The sequence below is a fragment of the Carcharodon carcharias genome, chromosome 4 (genome assembly GCF_017639515.1).
Source record: "Carcharodon carcharias isolate sCarCar2 chromosome 4, sCarCar2.pri, whole genome shotgun sequence".
Classification (NCBI taxonomy): Eukaryota; Metazoa; Chordata; class Chondrichthyes; order Lamniformes; family Lamnidae; genus Carcharodon; species Carcharodon carcharias.
In genome coordinates this window covers 31,665,281-31,688,793 of record NC_054470.1, presented here as the reverse complement: position 1 = coordinate 31,688,793, position 23,513 = coordinate 31,665,281, and the positions used below count along the sequence as shown (strand labels likewise).

The 23,513-nt window shown below is 43.1% G+C and overlaps 1 protein-coding gene across 2 annotated transcripts in view; it reads left to right on the top strand.

Moving 5' to 3' along the window:
- The first annotated feature begins 1,360 nt into the window (after positions 1-1,360).
- gkap1 (G kinase anchoring protein 1) overlaps positions 1,361-23,513 on the top strand; it is a 50,284-nt gene continuing 28,131 nt past the window's right edge. For both annotated transcript variants that reach the window (XM_041186789.1, XM_041186791.1), the window contains exon 1: positions 1,361-1,659. In XM_041186789.1, the coding sequence (XP_041042723.1) occupies positions 1,405-1,659 (255 nt within the window). In that variant the 5' untranslated portion in view covers positions 1,361-1,404. The remainder of the gene's footprint in view (positions 1,660-23,513) is intronic.

Genomic DNA, 23,513 nt, shown 5'->3' with positions numbered 1-23,513 from the left:
TTGCACTAAGGCTGACTAACCTGGTGCTGCAGGTCAACAACTCCTCGACTCTGTAGGCCCGAAACTACCTGAACAAAAACAGAATTACCTGGAAAAACTCAGCAGGTCTGGCAGCATCGGCGGAGAAGAAAAGAGTTGATGTTTCGAGTCCTCATGACCCTTCGACAGAACTGACTGAATGTTAGAAGAGGGGTGAAATATATGCTGGTTTAAGGTGGAGGGGCGGGGGGAAGAGAAGTGGTGGGGGGGTGGTGTGGTTGTAGGGACAAGCAAGCAGTGATAGGAGCAGATAATCAAAAGATGTCACAGACAATGGAACAAAGAAGTGTTGAAGGTGGTGATATTATCTAAACGAATGTGCTAATTAAGAATGGATGGCAGGGCACTCAAGGTACAGCTCTAGTGGGGGTGGGGTGGAAAGACTAGCCCGGCATACAAGATTTAAAAAATGGAAATAGGTGGGAAAAGAAAAATCTATATGAATTATTGGAAAAAACAAAAGGAAGGGGGAAGAAACAGAAAGGGGGTGGGGATGGAGTAGGGAGTTCAAGATCTAAAGTTGTTGAATTCAATATTCTGTCCGGAAGGCTGTAAATGCCTAGTTGGAAGATGAGGTGTTGTTCCTCCAGTTTGAGTTGGGCTTCACCGGAACATTGCAGCAAGCCAAGGACAGACATGTGGGCAAGAGAGCAGGGTGGAGTGTTAAAATGGCAAGCGACAGGGAGGTTCGGGTCATTCTTGCGGACAGACCACAGGCGTTCTGCAAAGCAGTCGCCTGATTTACGTTTGGTCTCTCCAATGTAGAGGAGACCAAAACTACCTGCACTGGAACCAGATGGGGAAATAGCCCCCCCACAGTCCATTTGTGTTTAATGTGTGATGGGACAGAGAGCGGCACCATTCTGGTGAAGGGTCATTCGGACTGGAAACGTTAGCTGCGTTCCTCTCCGCAGATACTGTCAGACCTGCTGAGATTGTCCAGGTGTTTTTGTTTTACTTTTCCACTCCCGTCGCTGCTTGGCTCGAGTGTCCGGGGGGTGGGGGGTTGGCGCAGCGCCCCCGCACGCGCGCGCTCCCGCCCCCGCCCCCGCCCCCGCAGGTCCCCTCGCCCCCCGGCGCGCCCCCGCAGACCAACCACCCCCCCACCCCACACCCCCCGGCGGGTGCCCGCACCCGCACCACCCCCCCACCCCCCCACAGCGCGCGCGCGCTCTCGCTCCCGCGCCCGCAAGCCCTGACGCTGAGGTCGCACCCAGAGCGCCTGAGGAATCTGCTCCGCCTGTCGCTTCTTGGATCTCTCTCTCTCTCCGACTCTCTCTCTCTGTCTCTCCCCCCCACCCCCCCCCCCTCCCCCCTCCCCCCCTCGCCGTTTCCCTGCCCTTTCGGTTTAATTGAACTCCCGTCATGGCGGCAGCTGTCGGCTCGGCCTCGCTCCCCGCCACCGCCTCTCGCTTCGCTCTGCTCCGGGTGGAGGGTGACTCGTCCGATTCAGATTCAGACTCTGGGCGGAATAACAGCGCCGGCATTGGGAAAAGTCCCCGAGCTGGAGCAGCCAAGAAGAATAACAGCGCCCAGGCCGGGGCCGGGGCTGGGGGCGGCGAGAAAAAGAAACAGAAAAGGAAGAAGAAGAAAGAGCAACAGCAAAGCGAAGCGAATGAGGTAAGAACAGGGGGGAGGCAGACTCAGGCCGGTCGTTAGGTTAAAAAGGAGCAGCCAGCAGGTTAGTTCAGTGAAAAAAAAAATCAGTGTCAAGTTGTCTGTAATGTTTACATGCGGGACTCAAAATTTTCCGTTGTGGATTAAAGAAGGAACTCCTGCATTGTTCATTTTTATTCATATATTTAAGTTCTGTAAACTGATCTCTATGGGCAAGCTTTCTTGTCTCTCCCCTCCCCCCCCCCCCCCCCCCCAATAAATTTAGCTTTGTAACTTAGTGAAAGCCGAGGTGGAGTAGGACGAACTGATAAAATCTTGAATTCAAACGTGCACAGCTGTTAATTTCAAATAAACAAAACCTGGCCCTTTTGAGCTGTCTGGTGCCCCATTAACAAAACCTTGTATTTAATTAGCGCCTTTCATTTAGAAAAAGACCCAAGGTAACGTTATAAAACAAGATACGACCGAGCCACACAAGGAGATACTAGGGCAGATGTCCAAAAGGTTAATCGACGGGAAAGATTTTTAAGGAGCATCTTAAAGCAGGAAAGTGGAGAGGTTTGGGGGGGGGGGGGGCGGGGGTGCGGTATTTCAGTGCTTGGGCCCCAGGCAACTTAAGGCAAGGCAATATGGTTTGGAGGAACGCAGACATGTCTGAGGGTTATTGGGATGGAGGAAATTATAGAGATTGGGAGAGGCCAGACCATGGAGGGATCTGAAAGCCATGATTGGAATTTTAAAATTGAGATGTTGCTTAACTGGGAACCAATGTCGGTTAGTAACACGAGGTGATGGTGGAACTGCACTGGGTGCATGTAAGGCACAGACTTTTGGATGACCTCAAGTTTATTGAGGGTAGAATGTGGGAGGCTGGTGGAGAGTGCTTTGGAATAGTGTAGCCTAGAGGTAACAAAAGGTATTGATGAGGGTTTCAGCAGCAGATAAGCTGAGACAAGGGCAGAGGTGGATTATACAGAGGTGAAAATACTATAGGCACTCTTAGTGATGACATGGATATGTGGTGGCAAACTGATCTCTGGGTCAGATATGATGTCAGGATTGAGAACAGTTTAGTTCAGTACCATAAAGTTCCTAAGATCAAAGATAAAGTCTTGCCAGGAAACTGAGTTTATGTAGCAGACTGAAGATAATGGATTTCCTCTTCCCAATGTTTCCTGTAGGAAAATTCTGCTCATCCAGTGTGGGATGTTGGACAAGCAGTGTGAAAATTGAGGCAGTGGAGGAGTCAAGAGAGGTGGTGGTGAGGTAAAGCTAGGTGTCATCAATGTACATGTGGAAACAGATACTGTTTTCAGATGATGTTGCCAAGGGGTAGCATTTGGATGAGAAATGGGATGGGGATGAGATGGGATTGGGGTGGAGGGTGCAAGACTAGATCCTTGGGAGCATCAGAGGTAATAGCCCAGCAGTGTAAAGAGAAACCATTGCAGATGATTCCCTGGCTCTGAAGTAAGAATGGAACCAAGTGAGAGCAGTCCTACCAAGCTGCATGATGGTGGAGAGGCGTTGGAGGAGGATGGTGTGGTCAACCACGTTAAAGGCTGCAGGCTGGTTGGGAAGAATAGTTTACCTTTGTCAGTCACATTGATTGTCATTTCTGTGACTTTATTTCCATTTTGGTACAATGGCAGAAATCTGATTAGAGGGATTCAGACATGGAGCTCTGAGAAAGACGGGCACCAATTTGACAGGCAACAGCACTTTTGAGAGGAAAGGGAGATTGGAGATGGGGTGGTAGTTTGCAAGGATGGAAGGAGCCAAGGATTATTTTTGGGGGGAGAAGGGTAATGATAGATTTGAAGGTGAGGGAGAGCATGTCTGAGGAGAGAGAACTATCAGCAGTATCAACTAACATGGGAGCCAAGAAAGGAAAGTGAGTGTGTAGCAATTTATTGGGAATAGCGTCTAGAGAGCAGGGGATGAGTCTCATGGACAGAATGATGAGGGTGAGAGGGAAAATAGGAGTTTATGCCAATGGTGATAGTTTTGATTTACCATATTTTCATTTGCTGGAAGCGATCAAATACATGATCTAATATCTTACGGTGTGGAGATGGTCACGGAGTCAAGTGAAGTAGTGGACAGGTCGAGCTGGGTGTTAATCATCCATACATATGGAAGCAGATTCCATAACTGGAGAAGATATCATATGAACATACGCATTAGGAGCAGGATAGGCTACTCAGCCCCTTAAGCCTACTCCACCATTCAGTAAGATCATGGCTGATCTGAATGGAACCTCAACCCCAATTCCTGCCAACCCCAATAACCTTTCACCGCCCCCCCCATTAATCAAGAATCTATCTAGCTCTACCTTAAAAATATTCAAAGACCCTGCTTCCACTGCGTTCTGAGGAAGAGAGTTCCAAAGACACTCAACCCTCTGAGAGAAAAAAATTCTCCTTACCTGTCTTAAGGGCGCAACCCCTTATATTTAAACAGTGACCCCTAGTTCCAGAAGAGTTTCCTCCCACAAGAGGAAACATCCTCTCTACATCCACCCTGTCAAGACCCCTCAGGATCTTAAAGGTTTCAATTAAGTCACCTTTTACTCTTCTAAATTTCAGTGGATATAAGCCTAACCTGTCCAGCCTTTTGTCATAAGACAACCCATGCATTCCTGGCATTAGTCCAGTAAAACTTCTCTGAACTGTGAATGCATTTACATATTTATTTAAATAAGGCGACCAGTACTGTACACAGTACTCCAAAGGTGGTCTCACCAATGCCGTGTACAACTGAAACATAACCCCCCTACTTTTGTAATGAATTCCCCTCTCAATAAATTTTAACATTCTATCAGCTATCCTAATTATTTGTTCTTCCTGCATCACCTTTTGTGATTCATGCACTAGGACACCCAGATCCCTCTGAACCTTAGAGCTTTGCAATCTCTCACCATTTAGATAATCTTATTTATTATTCCTGCCAAAATGTACAGTGTTACATTTGCCCACATTTTGCTCCATTTGCCAGATCTTTGCCCCCTCACTTAACCTACCCATATCATTTTGAAGCCTCCTTACATCCTCTTCACAATTTACTTTCCCACCTATCTTTGCATCATCAGCAAATAGCCACCATTTCTTCAGTCCTTTTATCGAAGTCATTTATATAAATTGTAAAAAGTTGAGGCCCCAGCACTGTTCCCTATGGCTTACTACTCATCACATCCTGCCAACCAGAAAAAGATCCATATATGCCAACTCTCTGCTTCCTGTTAGCTAATCAATCTTCTATCCATGTTACCCCCTACACCATGAGCTTTTATTTTCTGCAATAACCCTTTGATGTGGCACTTTATTAAATGCCTTCTGGTAATCTAAGTACATCCACCAGTTCCCCTTTATCCACAGCACATGTGACTCCTTCAAAGAACTCCAATAAATTAGATGAACATGATTTCCCTTTTACAAAACCATGTTGATTCTGCCTGATTGCCTTGAATTTTTCGAAATGCCCTGCTATAACATCTTTAATAGCTTCTAACATTTTCCCTATGACAGATGTTGGGTTAACTGGCCTATAGTTTCCTGCTTTCTGTCCCCCCTCCCTTTTTGAGTAAAGGAGTTATATTTACTATTTTCCAATGTAATGGAACCTTCCCTGACTCGAGGGAATTTTGGAAAATTAAAATCAGTGTGTCAACTACCTCACTAGCACTTCTTTCAAGACCCTAGGGTGAAGTCCATCTGGACCTGGGAATTTGTCAGCCCGCAGCCCCAACAATTTGCTCAATACCACTTCCCTGGTGATTGTAATTTTCATGATTTCCTCCCCTTCCATTTCCTGATTATTCCCAGGATGTTACTTGTGTTCTCCAGAGTGAAGACTGGAGCAAAATAATTCATCCGCCATCTCTCTACTTCCCATTATCAATTCCCAGGCACAGTCTGTATAGGACCAATGCTCACTTTGTTAACTTTTTTCTTATTTAAATATTTATAGAAACTCTCACTATCCATCTTTTATATTACTAGCTAGCTTTCTCTCATACTCCAATTTTTCTCTCCTCATTAACCTTTTTGCCTTTTTGTCAGTTAGGAGCAACTTGTAAATGAAGAAGAGAATGGACCAAACATCGATCTTGAAGGGTTTCTGGAAGTGATAGTGTGGGGTGAGAAATGCCGTTGCTGGAGATGTATTGGCTGCATTGAGAGGTAGCAGTAGAACCATAGACAGAAGGCAGTCATATGTGGCTGGACAGTGGTGGAGAAGCAGTGGATGAGAATGATGTGGTTGACCATCTCAAACTCCAGAGAATTTCAGGAGGATAAGGGATAATGCACCATATTGCAGAGTCAAAGGTTATCACTTGTGACTTCGGCCAGGGCAGCCTTAGGAACAAGTCTAGTCGACCGAGCTTGATACCATTCCTTTAGACCATAATTGATCTTGCCTCCATTTCATTTACCAGCCTTTGATGCATTTGCTTGATTTGCATTACTAATAAACATCTAACAATTTCACTCATAAAAACGTAAGTTGACCCAGCATCCACAGCCTGTAAGAGCAAGAGATCGGGATTTTCACTGCCCTTCATGTAAAATGCAGTTTTTCCTGATTTTATTTCTAAACAGCTGGGCTCAGATTTTAAGATTATGCCCCCTTGCTCTGGATCTCTCCACCAGTGGAAATAGTTTCCCTGGATCGAGACGATTAGGGGTACCAGATGTCAGTCTCATGGAAATGAGCTAGGTGGGGCAGGAGATAATGGGAGAGAAACTGTAGAGTGGAGAAGGATTGAGGCTGGAGTTGATGGGAGAATTGGGGAAAGTCAGAAATTGGAAGGAAGAAGATATGACAGTAGAGGTACACTGATATGCTCAATCTTGAAGATCAAGGCCTAGATTTTTGTGGAGTTGAGAAGACTCTGCAGACCTTTAAAAATGTCAGGTGGGACCCAGTTTCAGAAGTCCCCCCGACAGACCCAGTTTTTGCCAGCAGGGAGAAGGGGTGGGGGATGATTCACACAGATGTGAAAACCTGAATTCAACAGGAACATTTGGACTTGGTACTGAGTTCAAACAGACCCCATTTTGGCTCTTTCAAGGGCCTTAACCAACAGTGTGGGAGTCATAAATTGAATGAGTCGATGGAAACACTCTTTGAGGGCAGATAAGTTCTATGACTGTCATGAACTGAAGTTTTTTAAATACCCTGTTCCTTAAACATGTAAAAAACCAAATGAAGCTGTCATTGAGAGTTAGAAAAAAAACCTCTGTGTTGAACTGTTTTGATGGGCTATCTGGTGTAGCTTAGAAAAAGATCCTGTTCTGGTCATGCAGTTTCAATAGAGTTCTTTGTTGACAATTCCACAAGGGCAATTATGTTATGGATTCTTGGCTGAGTTTCAAAAGCTACAATGATCTCAACAGGGTGCACTGAGTTCACTTTTTGACAGTTTAGAGAGACTATTAAAGAATTAGCTGTCTTTGATGTGTGGTCTAAATAAAAATTTTTGTTTTTACAATAGATATAAAAGCTTTGAAGGATTTTTGAATGGGAGATTTTTCACTGAGGTGTGTCTGTGTGAGTTGTATTAGATTGTTAGAAGTTTATCTTTTTCATCTCCACATGGCTCCTAAGGTCTACTAGGTGAGTGGCTCTGGATGGGGCATGGACGGTATGAAGGGCCTTGTTGGTGTTTTGGGGCATGAGTTGGCATGGTGGTGGCATTGGGGAGTGATGGAGTGTGAGGGCTAGAGAGCCTAACAGCATCCAAAACAACTGGGCAGAGGCCCAGAGAACTGAGGTGGGATTTCTAACCAGCCTGCCATGACGCTTGTCCACCTTCGTGTCCGCCTAGGATCTGCTGCTGTGGTTGGCAGGCCAAACTCAATCCAGCCTCTGCCTCCTTGGAGCAAAAATTGGGTTGTTAAACCAAAGCGGGTCTGCCAAGTCAGAAAATTTCTACCTACCTCAGTAGTGAAAATCCAACCCAAAAATTCTAAAGACTGTTGCTAACCTCTTGGTGGATTAACATTTTCATATAGGATGCAGGAATGCAGCCTTGTAAGCAGCCACCCAACATTTGTTTGCTATTCTCATGATGCACAACCTCTGCTTTCAGAGTCTTATCAGGATAGGAAAAGATTTCTGTATTTGTGATTTTTCTGCTGCCAGGATTTTAAAAAATCATGAAATGAATGAAAACAAGATGTGAGATCCTCCACTACAGGCTTCAGAAACATTCAGAATTTCTTCCAACATTCTAATCACATTGCCGTTCAGGCAAAACACTCTTCCAAATAAAGAACTATGAAGAACAAATGTTCCTGCTTCACTGTGAAAAATGGCTAACTAAACTAAATCCTAGCATCCGTCCCCCCTGGTCCTGTAATGGCTTGTTTCCATAGATGCGACAGAATAAAAATCTTCATATTTTCACATAAATTCAAAGGATTTTCTGTAAAATTGCAGGGGCTGAAGAATGCACAGTTGTGACATTTGCAAACCTTTCCTGACAATGAATAATATCCATTGTCACCTGGTAGTACAGAACTGGAATATTGCTGAAAAGAAAGACAAGTTGCTGAAGCTAATCATCTTGCACTCATCAGGACAAACACAAGAATTTTAAATGATCACAACAGTTTATACCACAGGTGAAAAGGAGTACTGAGTGGTTGGAAACTCTGATTGGCCAAGATGTTGCTATGGAGAAAGCAATGGGTACTCTGCCAACCAATCAGCACCCTTTTCTCCTGTGGCATAAATTATTGTGATCGTTTAAAATTTGGTGTTCTTGTGTTTGTCGGAATGAGTGCAAGATGAAAAGGTTGAACACAGTTGCTTAAGTATCACAAAAACAGAATTAGCTGGAAAAACTCAGCAGGTCTGGCAGCATCGGCGAAGAAGAGCACAGTTGATGTTTCAAGTCCTCATGACCCTTCAACAGAACTAAGTAAAAATGGGAGAGGGGTGAAATATAAGCTGGTTTAAGTTGGGGTTGTGGGCGTTCTGTTGAAGGGTCTTGAGGACTCGAAACGCCAACTTTGTTCTTCTCCGATGCTGCCAGACCTGAGTTTTTCCAGGTAATTCTGTTTTTGTTTTGGATTTCCAGCATCCACAGTTTTTTGTTTTTATATTTTTGTTTTTATGCTTAGGTATCACAGCTGGTGCTCTGAATTCTCCCTACACAGTAATCGAGAGGCCTTTTGCACATTGTACAATATAAATCTCCCACGTTTAGTATTCTATTCAAATTCTACAGCTACCAGCACATGTTTTTTCCTGTAGCATTGATTGGTTTTGGCTGTGTTACATACAAACATACGAATTAGGCACAGGAGGAGGCCACTCGGCCCTTCAAGCCTGTCCCTCCATTCAATAAGATCATGGCTGGTCTGATTGTAACCTCAGCGCCACATTCCCACCATATTCCAAGATTTTTTTCTCTAGATTTTAAGTTATAAATGTACTTGGATTTATGCAGTGTTTTTCCCCTACACCATAATTATTAGCAAATTAATCTTTTATCATATAGGGATGTGTTTTTTGCAGGCAAAATACTCTAGATAAGTGATGGATGATTATGGAACTTCTCAGTATAGTTCTGAAGTCCAGGTTGAACGTTGCCATTCACAAGGCCCCAAGGGTACTGACATGAATCAACAATTGAAACAGGGACTTATTCAATCAACATCAACACCTTTTGAGCTGTGCAAAACCCTATTATCTTAGCTGGAAGAGTTCATTACCATATTCTATTGATTAATCCATTGTTTGCAATAGTGAGCAATGTTCGACAGCATAATATCAAAAGGAATGATGCAATATTTGGAGACTTTTGGAACAGAGTTGAAGTCCTTCCCTTGTGATGGTGCAAAACTTGAATCTTTGAGCACATCTCATCAAGTAAATTCACAGTGGCGGATCCCAAAGTACTCTTGAAATACTCTTTTTGAAATAGAGCACACACTCTAAATAAAATACAAAAGTTGACCATGTACTCCCTTACCCCCTGCTTCATGAGAGTAGCATGATGCACCAGATCCCTTATAAAGATCAGTAAAATTAATGTAACTGTACCCTCCTAAGACTTGCGACATGCTGTGATAGTCAAAAACGCATGTTTTGCCTTTTCCTCACTAGAGAAAAATCTAGCCTGTTCCTTTTTGATTGCTCCATAGGCGTTTAAAGTATCTGTAGAGTCTGCTTCCTGCCATCAACCTGTTTTATTCTCTAACCTCTATGCAGATTTTGGTCTTTCCCATCTTTCTTTAATGACAGCAAAATTTCAGTGCAGGTTCAGCTTGTGAGATGTGTTAAAACAGTCCTCATTCGGGGTTCTGATCACCAAAGCATACAACTAAGGGCACATACAAGATCCAGGACCAATATTTGTGCATAAGGAAATGCAAACTCCAACCTACACCAACCAGTCACCCTAGAGGGTGAGTCAACATCATGGCTGAGAAGCTAATTTGTCAAAGCTCCTAAAATATCCAAGTTGATGATGAGCAAGCCTGTCTGAGAGTTGCACTTGGGCATCGAGAATATCTAGGTGGAATGCATGTTGCAATCTATCCTATATAAATCTTCCACTTGACATGATGGCTGATTATGAAATTCTGTTATTTGGAACAACAGCTGCTAGAATACATTACTCAGAGGGCCGGATATGCGAATATGCACGTGTATATCCGGGGTTAAGTGCCCACCATGATTTGGCTGCAGCAAGGCAAGCATCTCTGCATCTGCAACTAGGGGATCCACCATTTGGTAGAGAATGATGGTTAGGATGGCGACAATGCGCTCATGTTTTTATACATACAAGTGAGTTGTGCCACATGTGTGAGGAGCTCCGGGCACCAGATGTCCACTGAAAGGTGGGCTTAAACCTGCAGCTGCCTAATGACCAAAAAAGTGATCATTCATCCAAGGGGATGGGGGAATGGTACAGGACACTGAGGAGGTAAGTACAGTCCTTTTCTAATGTTATGATGACTCTAAATGACAATCCAATATCTGGACCAGGTGTGTCTGCAGTACTGCAGGGGCTGGTTGGTTGATCAACTTAGCCTATCTTACTAATGGCACCTAAGGGGTGAGCTTATCACTAGGGATTGAAATTCTTTTCATTGTATACCAAGTAAAATTGCAAATGAGTACTCTAATGGGTATAGTGATTCTAAATGTGATTTCAGCCGGACAGCAATGACCAGTCAGTTCGCCAGTGATCCGTGGTGTTGAGATGCACAGTTTTATTTAGTTGACCATCAAAGCAATGCCGGTGTACACATTTGGATATCATCATTCCTAAGCTCTTGCACTTGGGTAGATTTGATATGTCTTTTTGGTGGGAAAAGTGTGAACTTCATTATGGATTTCTGCAAAGCTGGGTTTGGAGACACTTAAACATGGTATTGAGTTTGTGCTTGCCAGATGATCAAAATATATTTGAAGAATAGAATATGGAAAATTTCCTTGCTCTTGATGTGTTACTATTGCGATGACAGATATGGAGAGTTGAAAGAAACAGCGTTTACTTTTTTTAAATGAAGTTTTTAAATTCCAAGCTGAGTTTTTTATAAACTTTTAAAAACTCATGCCAGGGTTTTCTGTTTAATTATATTTCTGAATATCTTTATGGAGATATAATTACTTGCATAAATTACCTTGTCCTTGATTTCATTGCATATATTTTTTAAATAATATGTGCAAGTCTGTCGAGAGTCTGTTTCCTGATCCTGGTAGTTTCAGCAAGCTTATTTTGGAACTGCTCATGAGACTTGACTAATCTTCCATATTTGGTTGATTTCCTCTCTGTAGTAACTCTAGCTATGTACCTGGCAAACGCCAGGTCACTCGCCTCCTGTTCACTGCCTCATCAGCTAAAAGAGGTTGTTGTCATACATAGCATTAAGGAAGATGGTTGTGGTTATTGGAGATCAATCATCTCAGCCTCAGGACATTGCTGCCAGAGGTCCTCATGGCAGCGTCCTAAGCCCAGCATCTTCGGCTACTTCATCAGTGACTTTCTCTCCATCATAAAGTCAGAAGTGGGGTTGTTTGCGGATGATTGCATAATGTTCAGCACCATTTGTGACTCCTCAGGTACTGATGCAGCCCATATCCTTATGCAGCAAGACCTGGACAACATTCACCCTTGGGCTGATAAGTGGCAAGTAACATTCGCACCAGGCAATGACCATCTCCAACAAGAGACAATTTAAACATCGCCCCTTGACATTCAGTGGCATTACCATTGTTGAATTCCCTCACTATCAACATCCTGGGGGTTTCATTGACCAGCAACTGAACTGGACCAGCCATATATATAAAGAGCAACAGAGGCTGGGAATTCTGTGGAAAGTCTATCTCCCCTCCTGACTCCCAAAAGCCTGTCCATCATCTGCAAGACACAAGTTAGGATGGAATACTCTCCACTTGTCTGGGTGCGTGCAGCTCCAACAGCACTCAAAACTCAACACCATCCAGAAAAATGCAGCCTGCATGATTGGCACTCCATCCGCCACCTTAAACATTCACTTCCTCCCACCACCAAGATAAAGTGGCAGCAGTGTGTACCATCTACAAGATGCACCGTAGCAACTCACCAAGGCTCTTTCAACAGCACCTTCCAAACCTGTGACCTCTACCACCTAGAAGGACAAAGGTAGCAGATGCATGGGAACTCCACCACCTGCAAGTTCCCCTCCAAGCCCCACACCATCCTGACTTGGAAATATATCACTGTTCCTTCACTGCTGAATCAAGAACCTGGTACTCCCTCTCTGAAAGCCCTGTGGGTGTTTCTACGCCACGTGGACTGCAGCGGTTCAAGAAGACAGCTCACCACCATCTTCTTGAGATCAATAAATGCTGGCCTAGCCAGTGACGCCCACATCCTGTGAACGAATTTAAAAAAAGATCCCTGGCGCCAGATGGATAATTTTGAACACATCACAGTGAGGAAGAAACTCTCTAAATTTCTATTTCGGAATCCCCTCACCCCTTGTTGCCCTGGTCCTCCCAGCACACTGTCCCCACCCAAAACCCACCTCATAAGATACTTTAATGACATTGTGTAGAATAAATATAGAATTATTATAATTCTCCAATTTGAATTTCCACTTAAAATTGTGCCATTTTGCAAAATGTTTAGTGGTGTTTGAAACAAAATGCACATTTGTAATTAATATAATTTCCAAGGCAAGTGATTGTTACGTTCCTATACTTATTGTTGCTGGAGCAGGTATTGTTGGAGCAATTGATTGCCTGAATGCCACACTTCTCCATAGTGTTAGAGGCAATGAAAATATCAGTTACAATAACTGTTTCAAATCATCTGTCAATTCCCAAAAATACAGTGGTGATTATTTTAATAAATTGCATAATATGGACCTGCCATCCTCCCTTGGTTCTGGCTTTAACCAATATATTGAACCGCATGGTGATGGATCAGTGACCCTTTGCAGAAGGACTGGCATAGTACTTTCATGTAAAGCTTACAAGAAAGAAATGCAAACGTTAGATCAATTTTATAAATTTGTGTCCCTGATGTAGAATTTCACTTGCTGGGATTGCGGACTTGAGGTTAACGTGCCTCACAGCATTTGCTGTCCACTGATTTGAAATCTGGCAATGAGCTTCTGTTGTAAGATTAACATGAAATTTACTCTAGGATATTCTTGATAGATATACACAATGTTAAACTTATATCTGCACATTGGGAAAGCAGAAGTGATAGGGAATTCTATAGGGGAACAGACAGGTGTTTCTGTGGCTACAGACATAAATCCAGGGTGCTTTGTTGCCTCCCTGATACCAGGGACCAGGATATCACTGAGTGGCTACAAAGATCTTTTGAGGGGTGAAGGGTGAACAGCCAGTGGTCATGGTCCATATCGGTATCAATGACATAGATAGAAAGAAGGAGATTCTGCAGACAGAATTTAGGAGCTAGGGAAGAAATTGGTTAGAAGTACCTCAACGGTAGTGATCTCTGGATTACTCCCTGTTCCACGCACTAATGAATATAGAAATAGGAGGATGGTACAGATGAATGTGTGACTTGAGATGAGGTGCAGGAGGGAGCCGTTAGATTCCTGGGACACTGGGACTACTCCTGGTGGAAGCGGAGCATGTACATGCTGGACGGGTTGTACCTGAACAGTGGCAGGATTAATTTCCAAGCAGGATAATTTGCCAGTGCCATTGGGAAGGCTTTAAACTAACAAGAGGTTGCATTAGAGAGGAAAAGCAAAGTGCACAAAGAAGTGGGAGAGACAGATGGCACTTGTTATGACCGCAACTGAAGGTAATGCTGAGCAAGCCAGATCTCAGATTGAAATCTAGCTCAACTGATTGTAATTTCTTTTTAGTGTAGAAATGATAAAGGATAGCTACTGGACTCAAAAGCACAAAACTTCAGGGATAACTTTTAAAATTCAAAGAATTAAAAAATGTTTATTAAAAGAAAAGATGAAATGTGAACACACAAGATAGAAGATACACAGAAAAGATCTTACAAAATAACCCCAATGAGACACTTTTTTTGACAACGGCCCTTATAGTTCTTAACTGTAAAATCCAGGAAATATTACCCAAATCAAGAAATATCCTTTCACTGCAACCAGAAGTACAATCCATGACTTCCCAGAACCAAAACACGTTGATGTTGTTTGCCAAAGGCAGATTCACATGACAGATATTCTCCTGGCCTAAGACTTGAGTTGCTTTCTTCAGTTAAAAAATCTTCCACAGCCAAAAAACAAAGGGGCTGGCCTTCAGTGAGACATCCCCTCCAGAAACTCACTCCAGCTGAAAATCTTTTCTCATATATACTTTTTCCCCCTTTCATCTTTGTTCTTCATTGTCTTCACAAATCCTTTTAAACTGAGGTTCCCCAAATGTTAAAACCTTTTATGTTCTTATGTTGCCTCTATTGTTGATCAGTAAAATTTAAAAGTATGCCCTATTTACTCACTAATCTCCTGTAAGATGCAAATATTCCTTGATACTTTTGAGCCTCTTTTGAAATACAATAGCTACATATCAATTTCAACACAACCCCAAATGTAAATTTCAAAACAAAAATAGAAATACCTGGAAAAACTCAGCAGGTCTGGCAGCATCGGTGGAGAAGAACACAGTTGATGTTTCGAGTCCTCATGACCCTTTAACAGAACTAAGTAAAAATAGGAAAGGGGTGAAATATAAGCTGGTTTAAAGGGGGGGAGGGTGGTGGTTTGTTGGGACAAGAAGCCAGTAATAGGTGGAGATAACCAAAAGATGTCACAGACAAAAGGACAAAAAAGTGTTGAAGGTGGTGATATTATCTAAAGGAATGTGCTAATTAAGGGTAGAAAGGACAAACAAGGTACGGAAAGCTCTAGTAGGGGTGGGGTGGTGTGAAGGAATACTAAAAAGGCTAAAAGGTAGAGATGGAAATACATTTAAGAATAATGGAAATAGGTGGGAAAAGAAAAATCTATATAAATTATTGGAAAAAACAAAGAAACAAAGGAGGGGGAAGGAACAGAAAGAAGGTGGGGATGGAGGAGAGAGTTCATGATCTAAAATTGTTGAACTCAATATTCAGTCGGATGATGAGGTGCTGTTTAAAATCTACTCTGTTTCCTTGTAAATTAAAACCCACCATAAGGTCTCATTACAAATGCAAAGAGATAACACCTTTACTCTTTCATCCCTTAGACTCCCCAGACAATTTGACTCCAAAAACCTCTCCTTTGATTAACCCTGGACACACACACAGCTTTCCTTATCTACACAATATATACATAAAAAATATAAAAATATACACATCACACACTAGACTAAAATAGTAAGTTATAAGCACAAATTAAAGTGACTTGACCTCACAACCAAGATAGTTACTTAATTTACATTACTGTACAATGCACATTCCAACCCCATTGAGATGGAGATGGTATGTCTGCAAAAACACAACAAACAGAAGAATATGAAAGAACCATAATTTCCTATTCCATTAACACAATGTCCAGATATTCAACTGAGGAGGCAAACCATTAAACCTAATCACATGAACAGTGGGACCCTGGTTAAGAGGGGGAATTCTCAGACCTGACCTAATCAAGTTACAATTGGAATGAACAACCATGTTTGAATTATTGGTCAGTTGAAGAGGCTGGTCCCATGACAAGCCAAAACAAAAATACCTGGAAAAACTCAGCATGTCTGGCAGACAACCCTTTGTATGCTTTAAGCACATTGTTTCTCAGCAGAACTGAGGACAAGCAGCCAAGAAGCTGAGATCCTTCCACTCGAGTGCTTGTGGGCCCTATCTGCTATTACAACTCTCTATGTGCAGCACACAGCAATTTTAAAGAAGTAGCTCAACTCCACGGCTGTGGTTGGAGAGATCATCCTTTATTTATAAAAGCAAAATACTGCAGATGCTGGAAATCTGAAACAAAAACAGAAAATGCTGGAAGAACTCAGCAGGTCTAACAGCATCTGTGGAGAGAATGACTCTTCAGAGCTTCTGTTTTTGTTTATGTAATAGATCATCCATATCCAGTTTAAAACCCCATCGATGCTGAAAGCTGAAGACCGAGTGAAAGCAGCAAGACCACTGGATTCAGCTTGAAGTCAGCTGAGTCACCACACTACAGACTATGAATTCCTTTGAACTTATATGGACTCTAATTTAGTTAACCTCTCCTTCTCCAATGTGTGTGTGGAGGCGACGGGGTGGGGTGTGTGTGTTTTACTTAAATCATTTTAAATATAAAGCTAACTTCTTTCTTTGTTAAACTCAACATATCTTGTTGGTTTCCCCAATCCTCATCCACCACTGCTCTCCTCCGTCTGGCTGAACTTGTTCTCTCATTGAACAGTTTCTCCTTAAACTCCTCTCACTTCCTCCAAATAAAAGATGTGGCTATGGGTACCCGCATGGGCCCCAGTTATGCCTGTCTCTTTATGGGGTATTTCTAACATTCCTTGTTCCAGTCCTACTCCGGCCCCCTCCCACAACTCTTTCTCCAGTACATCGATGACTGCTTCATGCTCTCTTCTGGACCTGGAAAAATTTATTAATTTTGCTTCCAATTTCCACCCCTCCATCATTTTCACATGATTCATCACTGACACTTCCCTTCCTTGACCTCTCTGTCTCAATTTCTGGTGATAGACTGTCATCCAATATTCATTGCAAGCCTACCAACTCCCACAGCTACCTTGACTACAGCTCCTCACCCCGCTTCCTATAAGGACTCCATCCCATTCTCTCAGTTCCTTCGCCTCCGTCACATCTGTTCTGATGATGCCACTTTCAAAAACAGTTCCTCTGACATGTCTTCCTTCTTCCTTAACCGAGGTTTTCCACCCACGGTGGTTGACAGGGCCCTCAACCGAGTCCGGCCCATCTCCCGCACATCCGCCCTCACACCTTCCTCTCCCTCCCAGAACCATGATAGGTTCCCCCTTGTCCTCACTTATCACCCCACCAGCCTCTGGATTCAAAGGATCATCCTCTGCCGTTTCCGCCAACTCCAGCATGATGCCACCACCAAACGCATCTTCCTTTCACCCCTCCGGCGGCATTCAGCAGGGATTGTTCCCTCCGGGACACCGTGGTCCATTCTTCCATCACACCCTACACCTCAACCCCCTCGCACAGCACCTTCCCATGCAACCGCAGAAGATGCAACACCTGCCCCTTTACTTCCCCTCTCCTCACCGTCCAAGGGCCCAAACACTCCTTTCAAGAAGCAGCATTTCACTTGCACTTCCCTCAACTTAGTCTGCTGCATCCGCTGCTCCCAATGCAGTTTCCTCTACATTGGAGAGACCAAACACAGACTGGGTGACCGCTTTGCGGAACACCTTCGGTCTGTCTGCAAGCATGACCCAGACCTCCCTGTCGCTTGCCATTTCAACACACCACCCTGCTCTCATGCCCACATATCCATCCTTGGCCTGCTGCAAGGTTCCAGTGAAGCTCAACGCAAACTGGAGGAACAGCACCTCATCTTCCGACTAAACACTATACAGCCTTCTGGACTGAATATTGAGTTCAACAACTTTAGATCATAAACACTCTCCTCCATCCCCACTCCCTTTCCGATCCCTCTTTTTCCAATAATTTGTATATATTTTTCTTTTCCCACCTATTTCCATTATTTTTAAATGTATTTCCATCCATTGTTTTATCTCTACCTTTTAGTCTATTTCGATCCCTTCCCTTCACCCCAGCCCCACTAGGGCTATCTGTACCTTGCTCATCCTGCTTTCTACCCTTAGTGTCACCTATTAGCACATTTCTTAGCTAATATCACCAACGTCAACACCTCTTTGTCCTTTTGTCTATGGCATCTTTTGGCAATCTCCACCTATCACTGGCCCTCTATTCGGCTCTACCTGTCCCGTTCCCCCCCACCCCCCCTTAAACCAGCTTATATTTCACCTTTCTTCTAATTTTCCTTAGTTCTGTTGAAGAGCCATACAGACTCGAAACGTTAACTGTATTCCTCTCCGCAGATGCTGTCAGACCTGCTGAGTTTTTCCAGGTATTTTTATTTTTGTTTTGGATTTCCAGCATCCACAGTTTTTTGCTTATATTTTGTTGGTTCTTCTATGATCAGAGAGTGTAAACAGTTAAGTATTCAATGAATTGGCAAGTATATCCTTTTCAAACAAAAAACCTGTTGAGGTCAAACGAGGAGAGGGAAAGAGGGGGGACTGTTCAACCCCTCCTCACCTGGTCGTAACAGGTGCCATTGGGTGTGTTCTGTAGGCCGCCCAACTAGTGGGAAAGATGTAGAAGAACAGATTGCAAGGAAATTACCGAGAGGTTCAAAAACTGCAGTGTAGTTATAATGGAGGATTTTACACTTTAAGAACACTGTTAGGATAATTAAAGGTTAGAGAGGAAGAGTTTCTAAAATGTGTTCAAGATAACATCCTAGCACAGTATGTTTGCAGTCCACCGTGGAAGGAGGCATTGCTGAATCTGATTCTAGTGAGTGAGGTGGGTTAAGTGGATCAAATGTCAGTAGGAGAACGTTTAGGTGACAGTGATCAAAATATCATGAGATTCAGCTTAGCTGTGAAAAGGGCAAGGAAAGGAAAAAATAACTAATTGGGGAAGGGCCAATTTCAATGGGGTGAGTACAGACCAAGCCCACTTAAATTGGCATCAAAATTTGGCAGGCAAATAACTAATCGAACAATGATCTGCCTTTAAAGAGGATATAGATTGGTTGCCAAGTCGAAATATATTTCAACAAGGCAGAAAGGTAAGATGAACAAAACAAGAACTCCCTGTGTGATGAAAGAAATAAGATGAAGCAGGTGTCAGGGAGATAATATAAGTGAGAACCAGGCTAAATATAATATAAAAATGCAAAGCAAAGAGAGTATGAGCAGAGACTGGCAGCTATCATTAAAGGGAATTTAAAAGTCTTCAGTGTTAACTCATTCCAAAACCAGATGGTAAAGTAGTAAACCAGATACAGGGCTTTTTTTTAGTACTAGATTTATTTACAGAATGCAGCATTCCATATGCTGCCTCCTCCCTAACTAGTACCCAGTGTCCCAGCAGCCCTCCTTTAAGAAATCAATAAAATAAACTAATGGAGGGTGACACTGTAACAAAAATCAAACTTTAAAAGGAAATTTAATCAAATAAAAATACAATTCCCAAGACTGAGCCCTTTTTTATATGTGCTTAAGGTACTTAATCAATCAGTGTCCTTCACCTGTGTATCCTTAACTTTGATAATATAATTAACATACAATTAACATTTTATAGGCATATAATGGTGAAAGGATGATCAGAGGAGGAGTGGGGCCTTTTAGGAACCAAAAGGGGATTTATGCATGGAGACAGAGATGTGGTTGAGATACTAAATGAATACTTTGTATAACAAAAACAAAAATACCTGGAAAAACTCGGCAGCATCTGTGGAGAGGAACACAGTTAACGTTTCGAGTCTGCATGACTCTTCAGCAGAACTAAGGAAAAATAGAAAAGGGGTGAAATATAAGCTGGTTTAAGGGGAGGGGGTGGGACAAGAGCTGGATAGAGGGCCAGTGATAGTTGGAGATAACCAAAAGATGTCACAGACAAAAGGACAAAGAGGTGTTGAAGGTGGTGATATCTAAAGTTATGTGCTAATTAAGGGTAGAAAGCAGGACAAGCAAGGTACAGATAGCCCTAGTGGGGGTGGGTTGGGGTGAAGGAATCGAAAAAGGCTAAAAGGTAGAGATAAAACAATGCATGGAAATACATTTAAAAATAATGGAAATAGGTGGGAAAAGAAAAATATATATAAATTAATTGGAAGAAACAAAAAGGAGGGAGAAAATCGGAAAGGGGGTGGGGATGGAGGAGAGAGTTCATGATCTAAAATTGTCCTAGTTTAGATGGTTCTTGCTTGCCCTGACTCTCGTGGCTACAGACGGCTCATGACTTTTGTTTTGAAAAATATACTTTGAATAAACATTTCAAAATCACCATCACATAAGTACAATCAGATTTAACTTTTACACATGTTTCACAAGGTGCATCAATACAATCAATGAATATTACAATCATTTCAATACGGTCAATGCTGACAATCAGACAATGGTATTGGAGTTATCAACATTCATCATGTTGCACTCTGAGGTGCCTTCAATACATTTATAATATACTTTGTATATGTCTTTACCAAGGAGTAATATGCTGCCAAAGTCACAGTGAAAGCTGAAACAGTTGAGACACTGGGTGGGCTAAAAATTGATGGTGAAGAAGTATTAGATTGGTTGGTTATGCTTAAAGTTAATAAGTCACTCGGACTGGATCAAAAGCATCTGAGGATACTGAGAGAAATAAGGATGGAAATTACACAGGCAGTAGCCATCTCCTTCCATTCATCCTTGGCTGCGGGTGATGCCAGAGGAGTGGAGAATTGCAAATTTTACACCCTCATTCAAAAAAAGGTGCTAGGTGAAAGAGTTTGAGGCCAGACAATATATTTTGAATAAGAAGACACTTGATGCAGTGGCATCATGACAATTTATTAAGCAACAAAAGTTGAGTTAATATTAAAAGGGAGTCGGTGTCCTAGTTTAGATGGTTCTTGCTTCCCCTGACTCTCGTGGCTACAGACGGCTCTTGACTTTTGTTTTGAAAAATATACTTTTACTATGAATAAACATTTCAAAATCACCCTCACATATATAGAATCAGATTCAACTTTTACACATGTATCACAATGTGCATCAATACAATCAATGAATATTACCATCATTTCAATATGGTCAATGCAGACAATCAGACAATGGTATTGGAGTTATCAACATACATCATGTTGCACTCTGAGGTGCCTTCAATACATTTATAATACACTTAGTATTCACTGCATGGATTCATTTTGAGCTGTACAGCCTAAGGGGCTCTCAACAGTTCCCTGTCCCTCGGTGCACTGTGGCAGAAAGGTCTTAGACAGTGACCTTTCCCCATTGCACCTTTGCAGCGGCTACCCCAAGCTTTAGTGCGTCCCTCAGCACATAGTCCTGGACTTTGGAATGTGCCAGTCTGCAACACTCGGTCAGGGACAACTCTTTGCGCTGGAAGACCAAGTTTCGGGCAGACCAAAGAGCGTGTTTCACCGAATTGATGATCCTCCAGCTGCAGTTGATGTTTGTCTCGGTGTGTGTCCCTGAGAACAGCCTGTAGAGCAGACTCCTGTGTCACAGAACTGCTCGGGATGAACCTCAACAGAACCCACAGCATCTCTCTCCAGACCTTCTTTGCAAAGCCACAATCCACAAGGGGGTGAACAGTGGTCTCGTCCCCATCACAGCCACCTCGAGGGCAACATGCAGAGGGGGTGAGACTCCTGGCGTGTTGGAAGAATCTGACTGGGAGGGCCTTTCTCACCACCAGCCAAGCTACATCTTGGTGCTTGTTGGAAAGTTCTGGCGATGAGGCATAGAGAAGGCTCATGACTTTTTTTTGTACAGACGGCTCTTTTTTTTTTGAAAAATATACTTTATTCATAAAATATCTGGAAGAACATTCCAAATCATTTCAAAATCACCATCACATAAGTACAATCAGATTCAACTTTTACACATGTATCACAAGGTGCATCAATACAATCAATGAATATTACAATCATTTCAATATGGTCAATGCAGAAATCAGACAAAGGTATTGGAGTTATCAACATATATCATGTTGCACTCTGAGGTGCTTCAATACAATTATAATACACTTAGTATTCACTGCATACATTCATTTTGAGCTGTACAGCCCAAGGGGCTCTCAACAGTTCCCAGTCCCTCGGTGCACTGTGGCAGAAAGGTCTTAGCGACCTTTCCCCATTGCGCCGGCTGCCCCAAGCTTTAGTGCATCCCTCAGCACGTAGTCCTGGACTTTGGAATGTGCCAGTCTGCAACACTAAGTCGGGGACAACTCTTTGTGCTGGAAGACCAACAAGTTTCGGGCAAACCAAAGAGTGTCTTTCACCGAGTTGATGATCCTCCAGCTGCAGTTGATGTTTGTCTCGGTATATATCCCTGGGAACAGCACAGAGTCCTGTGTCACAGAAGGCCATAAGACATAGGAGCAGAAATTAGGCCATTCGGCCCATCGAGTTTGTTCCCACATTCAATCATGGCTGATAAGTTTCTCAACCCCATTGTCCTGCCTTCTCCCCGTAACCTTTGATCCCCTTACCAATCAAGAATCTATCTATCTCGGTCTTAAATACATTCAATGTCCTGGCCTCTGCAGCCTTCTGTGGCAATGAATTCCATAGACTCACCACTCTCTGGCTAAAGAAGTTTCTCCTCATCTCTGTTCTAAAAGGTCTTCTCTTTACTCTGAGGCTGTGCCCTCGGGTCCTAGTCTCTCCTACTAATGAAAACATCTTCCCCCACGTCCACTCTATCCAGGCCTTTCAGTATTCTGTAAGTTTCAATCAGATCCTCCCCTCATCCTTCTAAACTCCATCGGGTAAAGATCCAGAGTCCTGAAACGTTCCTCATATGTTAAGCCTTTCATTCCTGGGATCATTCTCGCGAACCTCCTCTGGACCCTCTCCAGGGCCAGCACATCCTTCCTGAGATACGGGGCCCAAAATTGCTCTCAATATTCTAAATGTGGTCTGACCAGAGCCTTATAAAGCCTCAGCAGCATATCCCTGCTTTCATATTCTAATCCTCTCGAAACAAATGCCAACATTTCATTTGCCTTCCTAATTATCGACTCAACCTGCAAGTTAATCTTACGAGAATCTTGTACTAGGACTCCCAAGTCCCTTTGCACTCCAGACTTCTGAATTCTATCCCCATTTAGAAAATAGTCCATGCCTCTTCTTCCTACCAAAGTGCATGACCTCACACTTCCCCCACGTTGTATTCCATCTGCCACTTCTTTGCCTATTCTCCTAACCTGTCCAAATCCTTCTGCAGCCTCCCTGTCTCCTCAATACTACCTGTCCCTCCACCTATCTTTGTATCATCTGCAAACTTAGGCAGGATGCCCTCAGTTCCTTCATCTAGATCATTAATGTATAAAGTGAAAAGTTGTGGTCCCAACACTGACCTCTGAGGAACTCCACTAGTCACCGGCCGCCATCCTGAGAAGGACCCCCTTATCCCCACTCTCTGCCTCCTGCCAGACAGCCAATCTTCTATCCATGCTAGTACCTTGCCTCTAACACCATGGGCTCTTATCTTACTGAGCAGCCTCCTGTGCAGCACCTTGTCAAAGGCCTTCTGGAAGTCCAAGTAGATAACATCCATTGGCTCTCCTTTGTCTAACCTACTCATTACCTCCTCAAAAGAATTCTAACAGATTTGTCAGGCATGACCTCCCCATGCTGACTTTGCCCGATTTTACCATG